This window comes from Chiroxiphia lanceolata, chromosome 4 (genome assembly GCF_009829145.1).
Source record: "Chiroxiphia lanceolata isolate bChiLan1 chromosome 4, bChiLan1.pri, whole genome shotgun sequence".
NCBI lineage: Eukaryota > Metazoa > Chordata > Aves > Passeriformes > Pipridae > Chiroxiphia > Chiroxiphia lanceolata.
Genome location: NC_045640.1, coordinates 24,446,039 through 24,467,354, shown reverse-complemented (window position 1 = coordinate 24,467,354; position 21,316 = coordinate 24,446,039). Strand labels below are relative to the sequence as shown.

General features: G+C 38.4%; 1 protein-coding gene across 2 annotated transcripts in view; it reads right to left on the bottom strand.

Annotated features, from left to right (window-relative positions):
• Positions 1-21,316, bottom strand: part of UBE2K (ubiquitin conjugating enzyme E2 K) — a 46,110-nt gene continuing 24,794 nt past the window's right edge. For both annotated transcript variants that reach the window (XM_032685857.1, XM_032685856.1), the window contains 4 exons: positions 20,503-20,585; positions 9,877-9,976; positions 6,334-6,462; positions 1-5,991 (listed from right to left, as the gene is read on the bottom strand). In XM_032685857.1, the coding sequence (XP_032541748.1) occupies positions 5,917-5,991; positions 6,334-6,462; positions 9,877-9,966 (294 nt within the window). In that variant the 5' untranslated portion in view covers positions 9,967-9,976; positions 20,503-20,585 and the 3' untranslated portion in view covers positions 1-5,916. The remainder of the gene's footprint in view (positions 5,992-6,333; positions 6,463-9,876; positions 9,977-20,502; positions 20,586-21,316) is intronic.

The following is a 21,316-nucleotide window of genomic DNA, read 5'->3' as shown; positions in this document are numbered from 1 at the left end:
ATTTCTCTGAATTGATGTCAGGCTAAGAGAAGCCCCCACCCACAGGAGAGGGGGACTGGGGAGTGCTCCCTCTCCCTCACCCCTCTTAAAAAATGAGGTACCAAATACGACACAGCTCCCGATGACAGTAAATTAAACAAAAAACCCAAACATCATCTTACACCATAAAACTGTGCAGCACTATCCCAGCTGTTAGAGCCTGCCCAGAAACCTGCAAAACCTGCCCAGGGACAAACACACACCTGAAGATGGGACAAAGATCTGAAACCGAATCACAACCAGCTCCACAACAAACTCACTGCTCGTTGCTTCAGCTGCACAGCCACTGTCTCCAAACCGCTTTACTCCATTTAACAAATGTTGACAAATGCCAAAATGAATAGTTTGTGCTGGTAGCAAATCCACAGCTGTGATCTCTACTAGATTCTTCTACAGCTGAACACCAGGGCACTGTTATTACCCAACAGGCTGTCACCTCCCAGTGCAAGAACCAACTGCAGTTTATATGAGGTACATAGTTTAAAATGCACACAGATGACATGAACATGAGTGGTGCTGGAAAAATCCAAAGAGTTGTTTTTCCTCTGTGAGTTATTGGCTTTGTTCCTTCAGATGCAGCCTTTGAAGGGATACACAAGGTGTTGCAGCTGTACCTGTATTTCCCAAACCATCACAAGAGGCAGTCCTCGCTGAAATAACACACCCTTCCATTACACAACTTATATTTACACAATTTTCTTCTTAAAAAACTATTAAGATGCACCATGAAAATGATCATCCCTTTCTCTCTTGTTACTGACATGGAGGCAGTAGACCCTGTAATCTCAGAACAATCTAAATTGCCAGAAATAAAATGAAAACTGTTTTCAGGGAAACATGCATTTATTGTTAAGCATTCCCAGTGAAAATCAACATCTTTTAAAATGTGTGTTTATTTTAAAAATTATTTGTGTACAAAAGTGTTTGTGTAGTTTTTATTTTCAAGACAAAAAACACTGATGCTGCATTCCAGCCCCCCGCCCCCCTCCTCTTCTACAGGAAGTCTGATGCTTAGGAAGCAACCTCCTGCAGTATTTATTGGTAAATATATATTTACTAGAAAAGTCAGAATTTAGGATGGAAAAGGTAAGAAAAGCAGGGTTCTTCAGCAGTTGACATCAGCATTCCTATGATAGCAGCCTCCTTCTGACACTGCACAGAGCACCAGCAGTTGCCGCAAATTGCAAACCAGACAAGTACAGCATTTTCACAGTACATTTCCTCGTCTGTCAAGTCATGGACCTGAACTTACATTATCGATGAAGGGCTCAGCACCATGAGTGATCCTGTAGTTATTTTAATGCCTACAAAGCAGGTAACAGCAGAGAAGGAACATCACAGCACAGTACAGGGCAAATGATTCGCAAGAGTTTGTCCAGTGAGAAGAAATCTGAAGTCAAGTTGCTGCCAACAGAGCACTGCAGCTGAAATAACCAAGCCAGAAGCCAAATGCGTTGATGGCAGTTGGTCTTGTGAGTCTGATGATGAGTCAGCTGATGACACTAACACCACAAGTGGGAAGAGCAAGCTACATCATTCACAGATAGGTTTGGAACAGATCAGAAAACTAGCAAGAGGGAAGCAACTGCTGCTTTGCCTAGCCCTAGGAGAAAGCTGTGCCTGGAAAATGAGGATGGTACCTGTGAAAATGTCTATATGGTCTTCCCAGAAGAGGCCTTAGGCACCCAACAAGCATCTTGACTTCCATGCTTTAGTTCTGTGATGCAACAGATGATGATGAAATGCGCTTTTGCTCTCTCTTGTTGAGCCAACTGCTCATCAAAACCATACAAAACTAAACACCTGATGACAAGTCAGTGGCCACACTCATCAACTCCATCAACAAACCAGAGCAGGAGAGGACACCTCATCTTCCTGTTGCCTCTGCTCATCAGCAGACACTAAGTAAAACCAACTTTTTCTGCTAAATTATTTAACATTTCCCCCTTTGGGCAAGCCTCCAAGTCCAAGCCAGCTTTTGTTGGTGTTTCGGAAGGAAACAGGACATGCACAGTTAGGTTTCCCCTTGCACTAAAAATGGAACACTTACTCATCACAGTGCATGACCAATGCAGTAAACAAGAAGTCTTGCTTGAGCATGTGTTTTGATTTCCCCCCACTCCCCTTCTCCCTTCCCCAATGACATAAGCAATCCATATACTCTGAAGTGCCTAGTCTGAGTCACAGCTGTTAAGCTTAAATTTGCATAGTTTAAATGTTTCTGTTACCCACACCATCTAATGCAGATTTGGTGTTACAAAGTAAGATTCTTTCTGGCTCTTTAATTCCTCCTTTCAGACAAAACAAAAAAAATCCTATTTTCCTTATGTCAGTGTTCCAGTACTAATTTACATGGAAAACAGTTGAATACAGTGATAATTCAAAAAAACCCTAAGACACGTTTGTAAGCCAGTAGTACCTAATTACTTGGATAAATACTACCAAACCAATTATAGTCAAGGCCCCATGTACTCTGTGGTAAGCTTAAAAAAAAAAAAAAGTTTGGAGTATGCAGAATAAATAGCACTGACACATCTTTCCAGAAGGGTATGTATCTAAGTTTTTTGTCTTCAAAATGCAACGGTTTGTCACGCTGAGAACACAGCTTGTTCACAGAAGCAACGGGAGGAAGCTGTGAATTTGGCAAGGGGGTGGGATACAGTCAGGGCTTTTGGTACTCATGGGAAAACAGAGCTTTTGGCAACAGGAAAGGGCATTTCTCTACCTCTGAACAGAGCTTTACTATGTTCTTGGAGGAACTGGATGAGATAGGATAAACCATTTTGTTGGATGCATGTTAAAATGTTCAGCAGTGAAATCCAATGGATGCTCTGGCAATCCATAAGCGTCATTACCAGTATCTTGTTTACAAAAATGGGGCCATTTAGACTTCAAAATGACTGTTTCAGGCCATCTTCTGGCACAACAGAGGAAGACAACAGAGGGTTTATCTGTACTGAGACAGCAACTGTACCCATGTTTTGTGTTCTTGTTTTAAGGAAGTGGTAAATGTGCAGCCCAGTTCCACAGCTGGAGAGGACTGCACGGCAACTCCACGTCCTGTGGATGCACAGGGCCCTGAATATAGTGACGTTCAGTGATACAGAAAACAGAACTACCACTTGTATGTACAAACTCACAATGATAAACTGAACACTAAAAGCAAAATTCCTAGGGCTCAGCCCCAGCTGCAGTTAAACTAACCTTGTACAGCATTATCCCTATATTCAACTCTGATAATTACCGAGAATACAAAAACATTCCTTATAAAGGAGTCACATGTCAAAATTCAGAGGGACTTCAGACCACAAGTGTCTCCTTAATGCTGGATCACGTTTCTTTCCCAGCTCACTTCTTGAGAAGCTTCTTGCCAGCACCTGAGCTAGCATTAAGCTACCGAGCACATGGATGGAGGGCAAAACCCACAATCCAACATTTATACATAAGGGGGAAGGGAAAGACAAAAGTATTTTGCAGTAGAGAAGAAAATGAGGTAACTCCATGAGATAAGTAAAACTTAACAGGGCATTCTTTCAGAGGTGACCATGCTCACCTAAGAACCATTTCCCCTTTTCTCCCTCTCCCCCTTTTCCCAGCTTCATTTATTCCTTTACGTACTGTTGGAAAAACCTGCTGTTGTTAGGAGACTAGTCTTAATCAAAAGACAAGTTCAGAAGCCCATAACTGAGAATTTTTATGTCCCCGACAATGATTTCCAAGTTCTTTCTTTTGATAAATAGCAGCGAAGAACAAAGGAAAGTAGTAAGCGATTCATATTTACCACCAGGGTAAAAAAAAAGGTGTTGATGTAATCAAGAAGTTCTTAGCCTGTATAACAGAAAGACAGCAACTTGAGATTAACACAAGTGGCATTTTGCCAGTTTCCTACTGTCCCTGGTTTCCACCTAGCAAACCAGCTGGACAGTAGCAGCTTTTTGTTTAAAAAAAATAAATAAATACAAGGAAAGTCAAAACAACGCATTTCCTTTGGCATCATTGCAAATGATTTACACTAACTCAAGAAAACTGGTCACTGACTACACCTTAAAAAGCAGTAAGTATAAAGACTAAGCAAATGTATTTAGTATTGCACTGATATGAGTTCAAAGTATTTACTGTCTGTGCCCTATTTTAAGTCTGGACACATCAGATAGAGTAGTACAGGGAACATCCCTAAACTAGCCAGGTCTCTACAGCTCTGTTTTCTGGTTCTGTTCCCCTACCGCTATGCTCCAGGTATTTAACAGATACCATAATGTTCCTGATTTCCTCTAGTATGAGTTATAAACAGACTATGAAGTGTGAAACTATTTCAACTTGAACTTCATAGCTCTAGAAAAACCCCCAAACGGGCATATATTTCCCCACCCCATTAGTCCACAGTTTAGGAGAAAAAAAAAAACAGCAAAACAAAACAGTCATAGAAAAGATGACTTATACAGTACTCCATTATCCACAATCCCTATTCTCTAGTCTCAGGATTTCTCTGAACTTCCTTGTCAGATATATTCTCAAAAGTTAGCATCATATTCACAAAGACATTACAGCTCTCTTTAAATAGATGTACTAGTGTTTGAAGTTGCAAAACTAATAATTTTCAAGCTTTTGCACTCAGGATGAAATGTCATTTTAATACAAATAAAAAGACTGACTGTATGTACAAGCCAAGGTAAGATTTCAGTTCTCGTTTATCAGAAACATCAATCCAAAAGAAAGCTAAATTGAGAACACACTTCTACTTCTATGAGCATTTGAAGTATGTACAGTAAAAACACCACCACAGCCTCCATGTGTTAACCAGAGAAAAATGCGAGCAAGGATGAATTTTAAAGTACCTGGTAAGCAATCCTTAAATTGAAGCCCAAAATAAAGCTAGAAAACTGCTGCAAAAAACAGCTGATTGCATCATATCAAGTACTCAAAAAATTTTTTTTTCATTCTCAGTATGCTGGAGAATCAGCTTTGTCCCCCTTCATACACCATGAAATCATATTATCCAGAATGTACTGAAGAACACTTTACAGCTATTTAAGACCAAAAAAAAGGAAATGAAACCAGCTCCATCTTTCTGTGCTGTATCAAGGCATACTCCTTACATGATTGTGTAGAAACACGATGGATGAAAATCATTACTGATAATTCAAAATATATATTTTTAAAGGGGAGCCTAGACTACTGTAATGGCACACATAATACCTATAGATGATGAAACATAATCAACAGTATGATGTAAGGGAGAGGAGAATCAGGTTTCCCAATTAATAAGCTAGAAAGAAAATGGTTCTGAATAGCTCACCATTTGGAACTTTGGGTAAGTCTTGAAAGTCTGTCAGGAAAAAAGTTACAAAAGCAAACGAGTATTTCCATGGTGCTCTCTTCAGCAACCCTACCTAATATGTCTATTAAGTACAAGCATGCAAATATAGGTCAATCCACAGGCACATAGGATCCATGTTAAAAACAGTAAGAGATAACTGTGATGAGTGGCACCAACAATTTTGATGACTAACACTCAAAAATGTTGCTTTCTGAATTACTAAATCAAAATCCTGAAGCAAGTTCCTGCTAGTCTTCGTCACACTGCTAAACACTAAAGTAGGCATGTTTTTCCCCATTATCTTAGCTGAGCTCAAAGAATTTTTACAATATTTAGTAAGAAAAAAAAATTAAAGTATTTCCCCTTTTTAAATTTACACAGACGTTTAATTAGCTTTATTTACAGAGCGCTTTTTTCAGTCTCCAATAGTGCCTAGATAGCATCATCAGGCAAGAGTGCCAGTTTTGAAAGAGAATCTATATAGAATCCTAGGATAACAGATGGTGATGCTCCTCCAGAAGGGGCAAGCTGGACTACAGAAGCAGCTCTCTCTATATGGCTCAGTTACTCAGGAGTAATTCTGTTGCAGTCTCTACATCCCATGATTTTGAAGACAAGGCCACTATTACTGCATTCTGCAATGAGAAAACAAAAGCAATAATATTTTCAGTGTGTGAGCCTGCAGCTCTGAGAAGTGGAATGAAAAGTTCACAGATTAATCAGAACATGTTAGTTTACCATTTATTAAATTCCAACGAATAATTTATAGAAAATTTTTTTCAAAAAGGCAGAGATAGCTCACAAGATTCATCAGTAACGTAGTATTTTACTCCAATTCTTAAAAATAAGTAGCAAACCAGAATGATTAGACCTACAAAAGGTCACGGAAGTAGCAAATCTACTTTAGTATACTGATTATCTCTGCATTTATACTTGCCCTGCCCCTACTGAAAAATATTGAAGTTATATATACTTACCCTATCAAAGCCCATAGCACAAAGGTTTTCTATTTTTTTGGTGTATTCTGGACTAGAAACTGGTGCTCCAGCATACACATGTGCCCAAAGTCGAGCTGTCTGTTTAAACATTTCTGGGTTTTGTTTGTACTACACAAAAGAGAGGAGGAGAAAGGAAAAGTTAAATCAACTCAGCAATCCAACCAAACAGCAAAATAATATGGAAGACTGCAATCCATCATTCTTCCTGCAGTATCTTCAACAGTGTTTCGTACTGATCATGTTGCTATTTTCCAAATAAATTTAGAGGTGAGGATTACACAAAGAGTAAACCTATCCAAGCATTTGATATAATGAGTTTGCCTTCAGGTTAAATGATGCACTGTGGGTATTTCATGTGTACAATTAGGTACTGCTCTCAGTTGCAGTGATCAAAAGGAAAGGATCTATATTTCGCACAGCTACTGAAAGTTTATATTCAGTGTGGCAGAGCACAAATTATCCCTGTGTTAACAATCTCCAGAACACAGGTACTGCATACTACTCTAATGCATTTCTCTAATCACTTAAAAATATACCTGACTTTATGCACTGAAAGTAGGTCTGCAGTTTTTAGTCAGGACTAACATTCTACTACCAGGCTTCTTCTCGAGAATAAGGATACTGATCACACAGGTGACAAAAGAAAGGCTGAAAAACAGGTGAGCAAAAACAGGGAGCTACAACTCTTCAGGCAAGCTATTATTTACCAGAAAAAAACCCATGCCAGTGTGTAAGTATGTTATTTTGCACCAATCTTGCGACTAACAAGTTTCCTAACAAACAACTGAATGGACTATATCGCAGAGAACTTTCTCCATGTGCCAAGAACTCAAAAGCTAAGAAAGTGGGTCATCTGTCATAAACTGTACTCAGAAAAGTTAAACGACTTTCCCATTTTAGCAACCTTTGGTATGTAATATCCAGTTTTTTGTCTTAAAAAAACTCTTCCTTTAAATCAGCACTTCAGCCCCACCTTTAGATATTTAATAAATTTTAGCACTAAATAATAAGACAAGATAATACAAAGTATATTCTTCAAGTACTTAGATATCTGCATTTTAAGGACAGAAACATGGCTGACTATAATAATTAAGTATTTCATTCATATATGAAAAAGTCTTTAAATCTATAAAGCATGGTCAAATGCTGTGCATTTCATTTTGCCTCTCCTACAAAACCACACCAACTACACCACTTTGTGTGCCTTGCACACCTCCCTCTAGTTCTGATCCACATGATGTAATTTGTATATTTACTATCTGGTTATTAATGGCATTAAAACAAACATGGGAGGCAATCTGTTGTTGGAAATAACTCGCTATTATAAATACAGTAGTCAGTAATAAATTTCTTTTGTTGAAATGACTAGAAAAGAGGAAGGATTAAGTTTGGCATCAGTAGCAGCCTGAAGTACTATATTTTTCTGTTCTTAAGGGATCTTCCCCCAATTAATTTTTTAAAAAAATATTTTTGAGAACACTGCCAAACCTAGAAAGCAACTAGCTGAAGTGCAAAGGATTAGTCATAACTGCATTTTATTCAGAACTAGCTTTCAGTGTGCTATTAATAGAATTCCTTTACTTAGGTATCTATAAATAATCTAGCTTCTCACTGAATTGAGAAAAGCCTAACGGCAACTTTTCCTGATGTCTCTGTATCAGGAATCTGAGGCAGTTAATGTTGCTGTACTGAAAAAAACCAGCAGCTAGTTGAGGTAGTTTTGACACCAGGCAGCTGGTGTCTGAAAATGCTGCTGTTACTCAAGTAGTTCTTCCTGGGATTCAGCTCAAGAGCTTGCAGGACACTGCCATTTACCTGGACAACACATAGTTTAGTAAATTAACGAGTGTAGAGGATAATTAATTCCTTGTGAATTTTTGTTTTAGAAAAAGCAATCAACCTCAAAGTAAGAGACCCCGACACCAAATAAAACACATGAAGGAAGTGGGAGTTTACCACCACACCTCTCAAAACCATTATAATCACTTTCTACTTACATACACATGCCTCTAACTCAAGGCCAAATCCCAATGTAGTTTTCATGCTGGTATTTGCAGGAAGAGGATAAACTGAATTCTCCCCACATCAGCCATGCCAGAGTCCCACTTGACACATCCCCACAAGCAGCTGAGGGGCAGGAAAATTGCTCTTTGGAATCTACAAAGTTTCATGAAGGTTTTTGCCTATGAAAATACTTTTTCCAGCTCAAGTGCATCTACAAGACAGCTATGATTCCCGCACAAAAGTCTACCATCAGGGCCAGAACAGGAAACACTATTTTTGTTCTTTGTAAAAAAGGAAAAAGTGGTTTTGTTTAATGAAGATGGAGCGTGACAGCAAGGGCACACATCTGGCAAGAAAAGCCAGCACAGGGACATGCATGGTGGCCTTGCTGGCCTTGGCAACACTTCTCCCTGGGCAGAGTAATTCAGTCTGACAGAACTATTCAGGGACATTTGATGAGAGCAGCCTTACTGCAGAACCACACAAGTAAGCCTTCTGTACTTACTACTGAGCACAGTGCTAGCAAACAACACCCAGCAGTGCAGTGGGCTACCTCTGATCACCATGTTTTCCTTCAAATCCTGACAGATTTGAAAAACTGCTTATTTTACATGGAAGGAGTGCACACTTTGTCACCCTATCCTGAAGGGTCCTGACTTACAGAAGACACAGGTGAGACAGAAGGTTCTCCCAGCATCACCTTGCTTTGTTCCTCAGTTCCTGAAATACACCCTTACTGCCAGTGAGTGGGGAAGCCAGGCTGCCTCTCTCTCCCCACAGTGAAAAGGAAATCACACACATACTTGGGACTCTGTTGAGCACTGTCAGACTATGAAGCTATGGAATGAGTTTCTGTCTTTCATCTACACCTTAAACAGAATCATGTCAGTCCTGGTATGGCATAAGATCCAACTGACATTTTATTTATTGGTATTACAAGTTATCGCTACTGACTGAAAAGTAACAAATCTAATTGATTATGGAATTTTACTGGTACCAATCCAACCAGTGATTAAAACATTATCCCAAGTTACCCCAAGTCACTATATTCATAAAATTTTGACATTAAAAAATACAGTGCTCAACAATATTCATATTACTCTAGAAGAGGAGCTACGTACCAAGTCAAATCCAATGAACACCATCAAGTTAAAAACTCCTTTTAAACCAACACAGTATTGCTTTTGTTATACTAGAAGCGTTAGATTTTAAAAGGCAAGTTATCCTGGCATTCGCTTTACTATACTGTTATCTCCTGACATTTCTCACAAGGTGATATAAATAAGGGACAAAACTAACAAAATAAAACTCCTGACACTGTAAAGTAACCACTACTTACTCTGCAGTCCAAAGAGTAAAGAGCACAAAACACTGTAGCAATAGCGATTCATACTTACTATATGGTTATTTTCCAATAAATTGTTTGAAATCTTTATCTCCCATAAGGTTTGGGACCTAACCTGAGTCAGCAAAGGTTTATAGAAATGTCACAAAATTATGGTCAACTGATTATCTTACCTGGTTTGCCACTACTGCATCTTGTGGATCATCTGGTTCTGCAGCTGCCAACAATGCTTGCAGTGATAACAACACTGTTCTTAGAGTCATTGCTGCTGCCCTAAAATTGAAAATTTAAAAAATATTTTACCAAATCATATGCCTGCACTCACCTGTACTAGTATCACAGAAGATATGAGTTCATGTACAGCTTGTAAGTCCAAGAATGATAATTTTAAACTGCAGCAGCTTATAGTTATTAGAACACCGTTCTATATATATTTAAATAGGGCTTTAAATGTGAACTTTCCTATTAACAATGCTTTCTTGAGTTTCTGGAAAGCATGGTCCTTGACCTACACATTTTGCCATGCCCACTTAACGTAATTAATTTCATCTGAGAAACAAATCCCATCACCAGAACAGCCTGTGCCGTGCTCCCCCCGCTGCCGGTACCCGCACCTCACTCATGGTGCGGGGCTGAGCCGGCAGCCCGGGATGCTCCCTCTGCCGGCACTCCTTGTGCAGGAGCAGTAACCTACATTTTAAATACTTGCAACGGGTAAGGAATTCTATGCATTACAGCTCTTTTGCATTGCACCAGTTTTAACGTGACATTTTTCAATAAAATTTAACAATTTACACAGTTAATTACTACTACAATAATAAAAAGATTAGGCTATTACAGAACATGCAATTCAAAATACTCCCTTTGCTTCCTCTCATTTACAACCTGACATGACTGTCAGAAGCAGGAAAACATTGTGTAGCCACAATGGTGCTGTAAAGTCACTCTTTGCCCTGTGAAAGAACCCCGTTGGAGGCAGCATAGTTCTAGAGTCAGAACTTCTAAGATTTTAGGTTCTCATAATTTACCTTGATCTCCAAGTGTATTTAGAATAAGAGACTTTGGTAATTTAGTAAGGGGAAACCACTTTGATCACAGAAGTCAATAAACCCTCAAAAGTAATCATATGAAATTATTACATGCTATAAGTCTGGAAAGTTTTAACATTTATACAGTTAATTAGATTTTGATCATGAATACCATCTCTGATCTACCATTTCAGCTGGCATACACTGGAAACCAAATAAGCACCCCACAAACTGTAAAACTGTATTTCAGCTGATCTGAAGAGTTAACTAGACTCTTAATTGTGGTGGCAAAGGCGCAGACAGATGTTCACACCAACAGACAAAACTGCTTACTCTGCTTAAAAACTAGTAGCAAGGTGAGTAGGGAAAATGTGACTTCAGATTTGAGCAAAGCAGTTATGGCGTGTGAACGTCAGAGGAAAGTTGTGAAACACAGGCATCCAATTTCTTACAGACAAACTTAAATTTCTGATCAACAGAAAACAGTTTCCTCTTTTCAGAAGACTGAAAGTAAATGCAGAGAATCTGTTAGAGTAGGTGGGGGACAGTTTGATGTGATGGTCCAGCTACAAAGAAAAAAAGCATGCAAGTCTATTTCCAGGCTCAGGTTTCAGAAATTTATGTATTTTCCAGTACTGAGACACTGTATCGAGGTATTCTAGCAGCACATATCGATACACAGAGAATAGATGCTGGTAAAATGCCAGAGGTACATTTGTGACACTCAAATATTTTGTTCCTAGATGCTTACATTAACAGCTTTCTTGCTATGTAACCATTCAAACATGGCATTCTTCCCTAATTGTTTCTAATTCTATAAGATTTTTCCCAGTAACTTATTTTTTGGCTTGGTAATTATCTCTGAGCTTTCACAGTGCAGTATTCTACATCAAAACACAAGTGAGAAACATCCCAAATGATAATTTTAATTAGCACATGCTGTCTCATTCCAACTGCCGTATCACATTGAAGTCCCTCAAGCTGAATCTTGTAGACTTAAATCTTTAAAAGAACCTCATGCTTTTAGATCTGAATTCTGACAAATCACAAAACCCTCACAACATATAATTCTCCTTTTCCAAATCTATTCCTCAGTAACTAAACTCTTTTTTTCCTCAGAATTTCAGATTCCCTTCTAGTTAAATTTAAGTATTTCAGGTTCCAGGATGAGTGATTCCTCCAAGCCAAACAATGTTTCTTTAAATCAGAAACAAAGCTGGGAATTAACTGGTAAGATTATATTTAATCAGATAAAGAATACCAAGTTACTGAAACGTCCTCAGCAGCATGAGTCTAGCTAATCTAGAGTACAAACCATCTCGTTTGTCCACACCTAAATCACACGCACAAAAACCTCAGTGAAAGAAGAGAGAAATATTTTTGCTTTATATGCACCTATGCTATTTTACTCTTTTAATTTCCCGTGGTTTGCGATCTCTACTACTTTATACTATCTTGAAATTGATCTATTTAATGTATGCATTCACAACCTAATTCACAGACTTATCTGCTCCTATTAATGTAATGCAACATGTTTACTATTCCAGCCTTCAAGTGCCACTAAGTCTTTCAGGCCTTACTGTGCTCAAATGGATTTAACCATTTTTATTTTTATACAGTGAATTTCAGGAACTATCACATCCACCACACACACTATAAAACCCAAAGTCTTTTTTCGCAGGTAAGTAATTTTATTATACTATTTAGTGTAGTTTTAAAGACAGACTTAACACGAAATATCTATTGACCGTAACTGATACTGTAGTCACTTTCTCCAAATAAAATTTTCCTTTGCAGAAATCCTTCTACTTTAGAGACATCTGAAAATGTAGAGAAAATGACATAAAAAGGGTTGCAGCCTCTTGTGCCACTTTCACATGCAATTTACTTTCATTTACTTTCCAGGAGTTTAAAATATACTCTGGGGAGCAGGTGGCATCGCTAAGAACCAGAAGTGCCATGGACACCTAGAACACAAGTTCTGAGCTGGCTCCAGCTGGCTCTGGCTTTTAAGACTGTCAGGTCCTTCCAGTCTCTGTTCATCTGCTATGCCTCTAGAGTTTTATACAAAGCATACTAGGACTTGATCTGATATTCCAATTTCAAAATAAGTAATAAAAATAAACAACTCATTCAGTTGGATACACAGATGGCTATAGGTTCAGAGAACTCAAACTTTAAAATAGTAAGTTTCAGACAAGACTGGTATAGCTACATATGTAAAAAGGTTTAAAAATGTGGTTTACAACTTATTTTCAAAGCCTCACATCTCAAAACAGCTTTCACATCTCACGCAAAATAAGACAGACTTCATTGGAAACAAACATTGAAAGAAGAACTGTTCTTAAATCATACAAGAAAACCTATGACAGCTCCAGTTGCTCTTTGTATTTAACAAAAAAAGAAATTAAAGCTTGTCATTAATGGTCAAGAAACACTGATATATGCCATGTAACTACCGTATAACCATCTAAAATCTTTTACCTTTACGACACCAATTAAGTTTCCTGATCAAAGAAAGTAAAAAAGGTTTGTTATTTTCTACATAGCTTAGTGTTAATTTTTCAGACATAAATCAACATTCCCAGAAGGAACTGAAGGGACAGCTAAAAATAGATATATATACACTTAAAAAGCTCTTCTTCCTTCCCATTACCTTCTTTTGGGCAAACTCAGTGAATGGAGATGACTGCCCAGAACTATATTTACAGACACTAGTAAGGCAAGACCTTTTTCTGATCAGCAAAAAGCAAAAACAATTTCCATCATTAGTTCTGAAGGAAAATCTATGCTGAAAGTGGCACAAAACCAAAGAACCCAATACACACACACACAACCCCCACCTGATATCTTCACAAGCTCGAGAAGAATGTTCAGGGGGTAAAAAAGCTGTATTCCCTTAAAACAAACTTCCAGTGGAAAGATGCAGGTCCTCTGAATTTTCCAATGCACCTCAAAGGTTTATTTATCCAGAACAGAACCCTGAAAAAAAATTAGGTATTTCCAACTCCTCTTATATTTGAAGTTTACTTCCATAAATCCAGGTGTGGATTTATGTGCAACATCTCACAGAGTACAAGCAATTCCCTTTGGTAACAAGCTAACTGCAAGCTTGGGTATTAGGTTTTTTCTCTCCTCCTTGCCAAGGGCAAGGTTTTGTATTGCTCCTGATAGACTTCTGTCTGTTCTGTTCTTAACTGGAGCTTCACGAGTTTCTTGGAAAATGTATTTCAATGCTTCACCATGCTTGATACTCTGCACACTGAGATGGCATTCCAACCTTTCACTGTACATCATATTTGCTTATACCAACACTCATGTATTTTACTCTGGATTTTTCCTATGGTTCCCATCTCTCCTGTACTACAACTCTCTAAGTGGGTACACTACTGCAATGGAAGTCTAACCAATCATCAATAACAAGCAGCCACCTCGTATCATGAGTTTTACAGGTAAAGCCTCCTATTCACCTTGCACGTGACATCACATTGCCTTTGTGCCATGACATTACTGGCTCCTGTTTTCTCTTAAAATTTAAAATAATCCTTGACTCCCGCTCCTATCCCAAAATGTTGCTTAGCTATTATGTGAGTTTGCAGATTTGCCATCTACAAAATCAAAGGAAAGGCCAGTATCATCTACTAGAGAGCTGCAGAGAGCTCATCACAAAGGAGCACTGTCCCTCACTTCAAACTGAAAGCCTCAACTCTGGACATCCAAACCAGAAGCCAGGCTTTCTACTGGCACTGCATTTGCTAAACTGCAAGCGAAACCTGAAGTGAATCAGAACAAAGAAAGCTGATATATATTTTATTCACTTACAGATTTTTCCTCTTTTCTTAGGTAATATCTGAGGGCATTTCCATTAAAAAAAAAGCACCCCTACTTTGGATGAATACAGTGATAACATTAGGAGGCACAGCAAGCCAGCTGTGCCCAGCATGCCCGAGGAAAGAATCTCTTACCTTTCGATGAGCTGAGAGAGTCCTAAGAGGATTATGAAACACTAGCAGGTTTTATTTTTCTTCTTCATTTTTAAAGGCTAAGTAATTTTCCATTTAGGAAGTTTTTACTTATGTTCTTTACATTCCTCTCTGGAAACAATCTCTCTCATGACTCTGAGAGGTAACCCAGCAGAATAACAGGAACAGCTGCAGCCAGCAGATTGCTGCTCTACTCCATCAACCAAGCTACAACCAAGCTACAGGGAACAATTTTTTTTCTAAGTAATCTGCAGTATTTATTCCATTTGTGAAATAACTAAGCTTGTTAATCCATGAGAAAATCTCTGGGACCTTGTACCAAGGGCTTATGGAATCTGGAAGGAACTTAATAAGGCCTCTGGGTGGAAGCCGTTGCATAGTCACCATCTACAGGATAAATACAAGACTGGACACCCACCGGAGAAAATAAAAAAAAGAGAATAATAGAATAGCTCTGACATAGCAGAGAGGAGAAAGACAGCTAGTTCCCTCAAACAATGTTAATATTTGCATTTTTCTCAAAGCTTTAAGGAGGTTCAGCGTTCCTCAAACACCCTGAACAAAACCTAGCAGTTTCCGATGCCCAGGAAGATAATTACTACAAGCTGGCTGCTGTTTATTTTTGTATTAAAACTGTATTACCTCTTATAATGATTTCTGCATCTCAACTAAAACTGAAGGGTGAATCCTCCAGTAGAGCCACTACGAAAAAAATATTCCTATTATTCATTTTTATTTTGACTGTCAAAACCACAAAAGCCAAGAGGTTTTTTGCAGCCACACACGCAGCCACAACACATTCACTTAATAACCACTGCTCAAGGGATTTATGCACAACAGCTTTCAAGTAATTTAGTTCTCAGGTTTCAATGAACAGTATTAGACACGTTGTACATTTAAGAACAAAACTTTGAGACAGAGTACTAGCCTGGAAGATAGATATAGGCCACAGTAAGTGAAACTGAATAACAAAAATTATGTCAGATAAGCATAAACAGTATTCCTTTTACAAAATCACAGCCCTATTTTAATTCTACCAGCAAAGAGTAGATACAGTAGTAGCTGCTTTGCAAACAAACTGGCCTAACAGGTACCTAAAAATCTAAACATGATGAAAATCCACAGCTGCAAAGAATTTCAGCATCAAGCATACAATGTGGAGAATGAATTTCATTAAACTCATTAAAAATAATTTAAAGACATTATTTTGATAAAACCTCCTGCCAATATGCAGAATATCATCTCCATTATGCTCATTAGAATACAAAATAATTATCATGGGATGGGTGAGTAGGGAAGAAACTTTTTGAAACGACAGAAAAACATTAAAATCTTTATATTTATATTCAGCATCTATAAATGAATATTTTTATCAGCTTATTATCTCTTTCAGTAATTTGGCTCATAAGCCAAAACTCTCCAGTCATTTAACAGCCACTGACCTCACTGAAAAACAGAGATATGCACTGGAATTTGAGACTTACATTTAAACACAGCAACAAGAGGACTATTATTTAGTTACAAGTATTACAAATCAATGAAGTGGCAATTCAGAAACAGATCTTGTTGCTAAAAGCTTTCACAGGAGAAACTGTGGAATAAACATATTTTCCAGAACACAGACACCAGAATATTTCAGAATTGCATTTGTCCCGTTTACCTTTGAATACCTGGTGAAATCCATTAAATATTAAATTATTAAGATTGGGGGGGTGTTGCTTAGATTTTTTTGGTTGTTTGCTTCCTAATGAAGATATTTTATTCAAACCATTTTTCAACTTAGACATGCAGAAAATTTAAATATGGTGACATGTGCTGGTGCATCCCCCCCCACCTCCCTCCTTGGGCCAACTGTGGTCTCAGGAACACCACTAGACCGCAGCCCGGATTAACGGCACCTGGGCAGTTATCTCCCTGTGAGTGTATCATAAATGCTGTCTGCTCCCAGAACGGCTGTTGTCTAACAAGCTCCAGTTTTCTAACAAAGAGCCTTGAGACTTCCTTTTTCTCTCTGAACAAGACACCAAGCGGAATAACATTTTTGTTATTGGACTTTTCGAGGAATATTCCAGTAACTGCCAACTCATATTGTGGCCAAGGATGGAAATTTACTGATGACTTCAGTCAATCATCTTATGCCCCTGTCTATAAACAGTGGTATTGAGACCCTTGGAGCTCTCCTGGACCGCAGTGGGCTGTAACCAGCATCTCCCTCAGAGTGGGATGATTGTCAGAGCCAGCGAACTCTCAAGTTTGTGAGACTCTGAGGATTGCCATGGAAAGCTGACAAACCTGGGCTAACACCCCCACCGTTCCTCAAGACTTAATCCCTTGCCCACTGAGAGGATGCAAACACATCTGATGTATTTCACTGAACTAGAGGGGAATTTTTCTGAAGTATACCTTTGTACATACTTTATGTCTGTGTGCGTGCATATTATGAATGTTGCCACTTTAAGTTAAACTTAATGGTTAAGTTAGATTTATGGTTAAGTTACTGTTGCACTTAGAGAAAACATTAATGAAGCATTTTGCAAGTGTTAAATTAATCAACTGGTTAATTACAACCACTCTTGTGTTGATTAGGTACTATTATGATTAAGTGTTTTAAATTGTTTTTACCTTAACCAATTATGCAGTTTGGCAAGGTGGCCCACTCTGATCCTTGTGACTCAATGGGACAAGGCCCCATTATCCTTTTGCATCCCTTACTCTTTTCCATCCTGCCCTTTTGTGTCCCTGGTTTCCACAGAGAATCACTGTAGAATGCTTTTAGTATCATTGTTCTTTATGTGCTTCATATAGTAAGTAATAGAGTGAATAGAGTTGCCACCAAACTTTGTTGCACTTTTGCAAACATATATTAAACCTGTTTTTGCTGATACCTTGCCAGCAATACTTCAAGTGACCTAAAAGATTCATTCATGGTATCCTTGTCTCTAAACCAAAGAGATGGATTTGATGGATAGACCACTCGGTGGACAAGGAATTGGCTGGATGGTTGCACTCAACAAGCTGCAGTCAACAGTTCAATGTCCAACTGGAGACTAGTGATGAGTGGCATTCCTCAGGGGCCAGTATTGGGACCAGCATTGTTCAACATCTTCGTTGGTGACATGGACAGGGAGTGTCCCCTCAGCAAGTTCACTGACTACACCAAGCAGTGAGGTGCAGTTGACAGGCCAGAGAGAAGGGATGTCATCCAGAGGGACCTTGACAGGCTTGAGAGGTGGGCCTGTACAAACAGGCCAAGTGCAAGGTCCTGCATCTGGGACAGGATAATCCCAAGGACAAATACACGCTGGGTGGAGAACGGACTGACGACAGTTCTGGGGAGAAGGACTTGGGGGTGCTGGCACATGAGAAGCTGGACATGTCTCAGCAATGTGCACTTGCAGCCCTGAAAACCAACCATGTCTTGGGGAGGTGATTCTCCCCCTCTAATCCACACTCATGAGATCCCACCTGGAATACTGCATCTAGTTCTGGGACCCCCAACACAAGAAAGAAATGGACCTATTGGAACGAGTCCAGGAGGGCATAAAGACAATCAGAGGGATGGAGAACCTCTCCTGTAAAGACAGGCTAAGAGAGCTGAGGCCTGGAGAAGGCTCCAAGGAGAGACCTTATAGCACCTTTTGGTACTCAAAGGGGCCCACGAGAAAGCTGGAGAGGGACTTTTTACACAGGCATGTAGTAACAGAGCGAGGGGAGAATGGCTTCAAACCAAAGGAGGATAGGCTTAGATTAGATATTAAGAAGAAATTCTTTACTGTGAGAGTGGTGAGGCACTGGAACAGGTTGCCTAGAGAAGTTGTGGATGTCTCATCCCTGGAAACATTCAAGGCCAGGCTTATTTAAACAGTATTACCCATTCATATGGCTTAGAAAGTTTTAAGGAAGCTATTCAGGAAAAAAGTCTTATCTATCACAACACTGAATTGCTCCAAATAATAATAATGGAGGCCACTACAAGTTTGTTTTATGGAAGGATCAGAGGCTTTGACCAGCACTTCAACAATGCTCAATTGATTTCCATTTATCATTCTACTATTTGAAAAGAAACAAAACTTACAAATAGCATCACTAGAAAATGAAGGAACCACTACATTAAGAATAATATTAAAAGAATCATTTGATTATAGTACATAGAAAGCCTCACCCCATCACCACCAAGTTCTATTAAGTTTTTTCTTTAGTGCTTCCAAATGAAAGGAAGTGTTTAAAAGTATATAACTGGCATAATATTGGTGCTCCTTGTGCCAGCTGATTTAAATACACAGAAGGCAAGTTCTTGTTCCAACGCTCCTATGTTGTATACATCTTGGTGAGGGAAGATATTAATGGGGTTTTTTCATCAGGCAGAAAGAAAACACAAATTAAGTTATCTGTGTGGACAAAACTTTCAAAGATTACAAGAACAAGGGTCAAATTGCCTCTCCTGTTCTTCCTTTTCAAATCTCAATGGTTTTGATTAAAAAACCAAAAGCACATAAGACTGTACTTGCACAGTTAAGGAGTCATTAATCTCCAGTAAAATTGTAGGGTGGTAAGAATAATTAAATGCAGGTACAAAAATGCACTGGCTTTACTGATAAGAAAAATGATACCATGTAACCATGGCATGTATGTTGAAAGATTCTACAGCTGAAAGAACATCAAGTGCTCCAAGACTGTAAAAAAAAAACAAAACACATGCTGTTCCACAAATGAGAAAGATAACAGCTTATGATTATTATGATTTCATTTCAGTAGTTGACACTATCCTGCGCCAGATGATTTGTACATTGGATGCGTCACCTGCAAGATCTCAACTCACACGTTCTGCTCTAAAGTTTCTGTTTCAAGTCCAAACCTCTGCTTAGCCAACGGAAGTCTTGACAAAGTTATGGACTTAATAAGCATTTCAAGTTTGTATGGACTAGTTACTGATATGATCTGCTGGGAAATTACAGTCCTATTCTTCTGAGGCAGACATGGAGGAAAATACCTAACACAAAATTATCTTGGTTATCATGTCTATCATATAACTGGTGCATATGATCTTCAAACCATAGGAAATGTATTACTTTGAAAAACAAATGAACAATGAGTGCAGCTGTTAGTTTGGACACTTACAAATCTATTCCACAGATTCTGGCTATTAAAACTTTTTCAGTAAGATTAAGTGATCAGAAGTCAGCAACTGATCAGAAACTAAATGGCAAATGGTTTACAGAAGTGCAAATCTGCTATATTATCGGTGATAACTGAGAGAGAATCAGCACAGTCAGCCTCTTCTACCTTTCCTATTGTTGATCTGCTACATTTTATAATCCCAGACTCACTTCATACCTTATTTTAACTCTATCAGAATTTATTTGGAAACAGAAGCCAAGAATCAGAATGAGGATAAGCACTTGGTGTTTTTCTGCCTACACCCCAAAAGGCTGAAAGGACAAAATTCAGGAGGCAATACGTAGCATCTGTTAACAGAAAAGAATTAACTAAATAAAAAAGTTAATTCCTACAAAAAACACCCAAAATGTCAAAAATGAAACATTCATCCTAGCGCAAAAACGTTTGGAAGAACTCCCTGTGTATATAGTATCTACTTAGTGCTTTCCAAAATCATCACATAATCATTTTATTTGCATATTTGCACCTTAGAATTCTATACTGGAATACTTTATGCTTTAAGGACATCTCAAATTATAAATACAAAGTGAAAAGCAGCATGAACTGTTGCCTCCTAACCAGGACGCCAGTATACATGATTTTGCACATTTAAATCCATACGGAATCTTACCATTGATCTTTCAGAATATCCAAACAAATGGCCCCAGTGACTGAGCTAATATTAGGATGCCATATTTTGGTGATAAACCGCACCTAAAAAACAAGACAATTTAAAAAAGAGAAAAAAAAGGTTATTAAATGCAGTATACTAAGGAAGCATTTAAAATCCACCATGTAAAATAATATTATAAACAAATACTAATTTAGAAAATGCAAAGATAAAAAACCAAAAACCAAAGACATGACACTGCTTATTTCATGAGGCTTCAAGTTTGTAAGGCTGTTTCTTAGAGCTTTGCTTTACTCAAAACAGACTACTGCCCATTCCAGCACACCAAACTCATCCTTAACTGCTTTCCCACACACTCTGATGTGTGCACACCCCTGCATCACACAAAGTCATTAGAAATATCCTCCAGCAATACCAGTGTTTTGACACAAGCAGATGGTCAAATATGGACTTAAAACTTCCAACATTATTACAAGTGGATTTTCTAGATTTCACAAAGTGAAATGTCCCTGAACTCTTAACAGAGGAATTGCACCTCACTGTTCAGCTAAATTGTTGGTAGCTACAGAGGTATTACAAGAATTTCCTTGGTGAATGCTACTACTTCTGCGGCCATCCAGTCTCATTACTCATATGCAGAAAAACATGACTAGATTACATATTTTTCTTTCCTGTTGAAGGGATCTGGTCCCAGCATTCATTCATTGATCATGTCCATATTTTTACACTAACGTGTATTCATGTTCACAAAGCATGAATAATATCCAGGTTTTGGTTGGTTGGTTGGTTTTTTAAGACACTGAGAAAGGTAAAA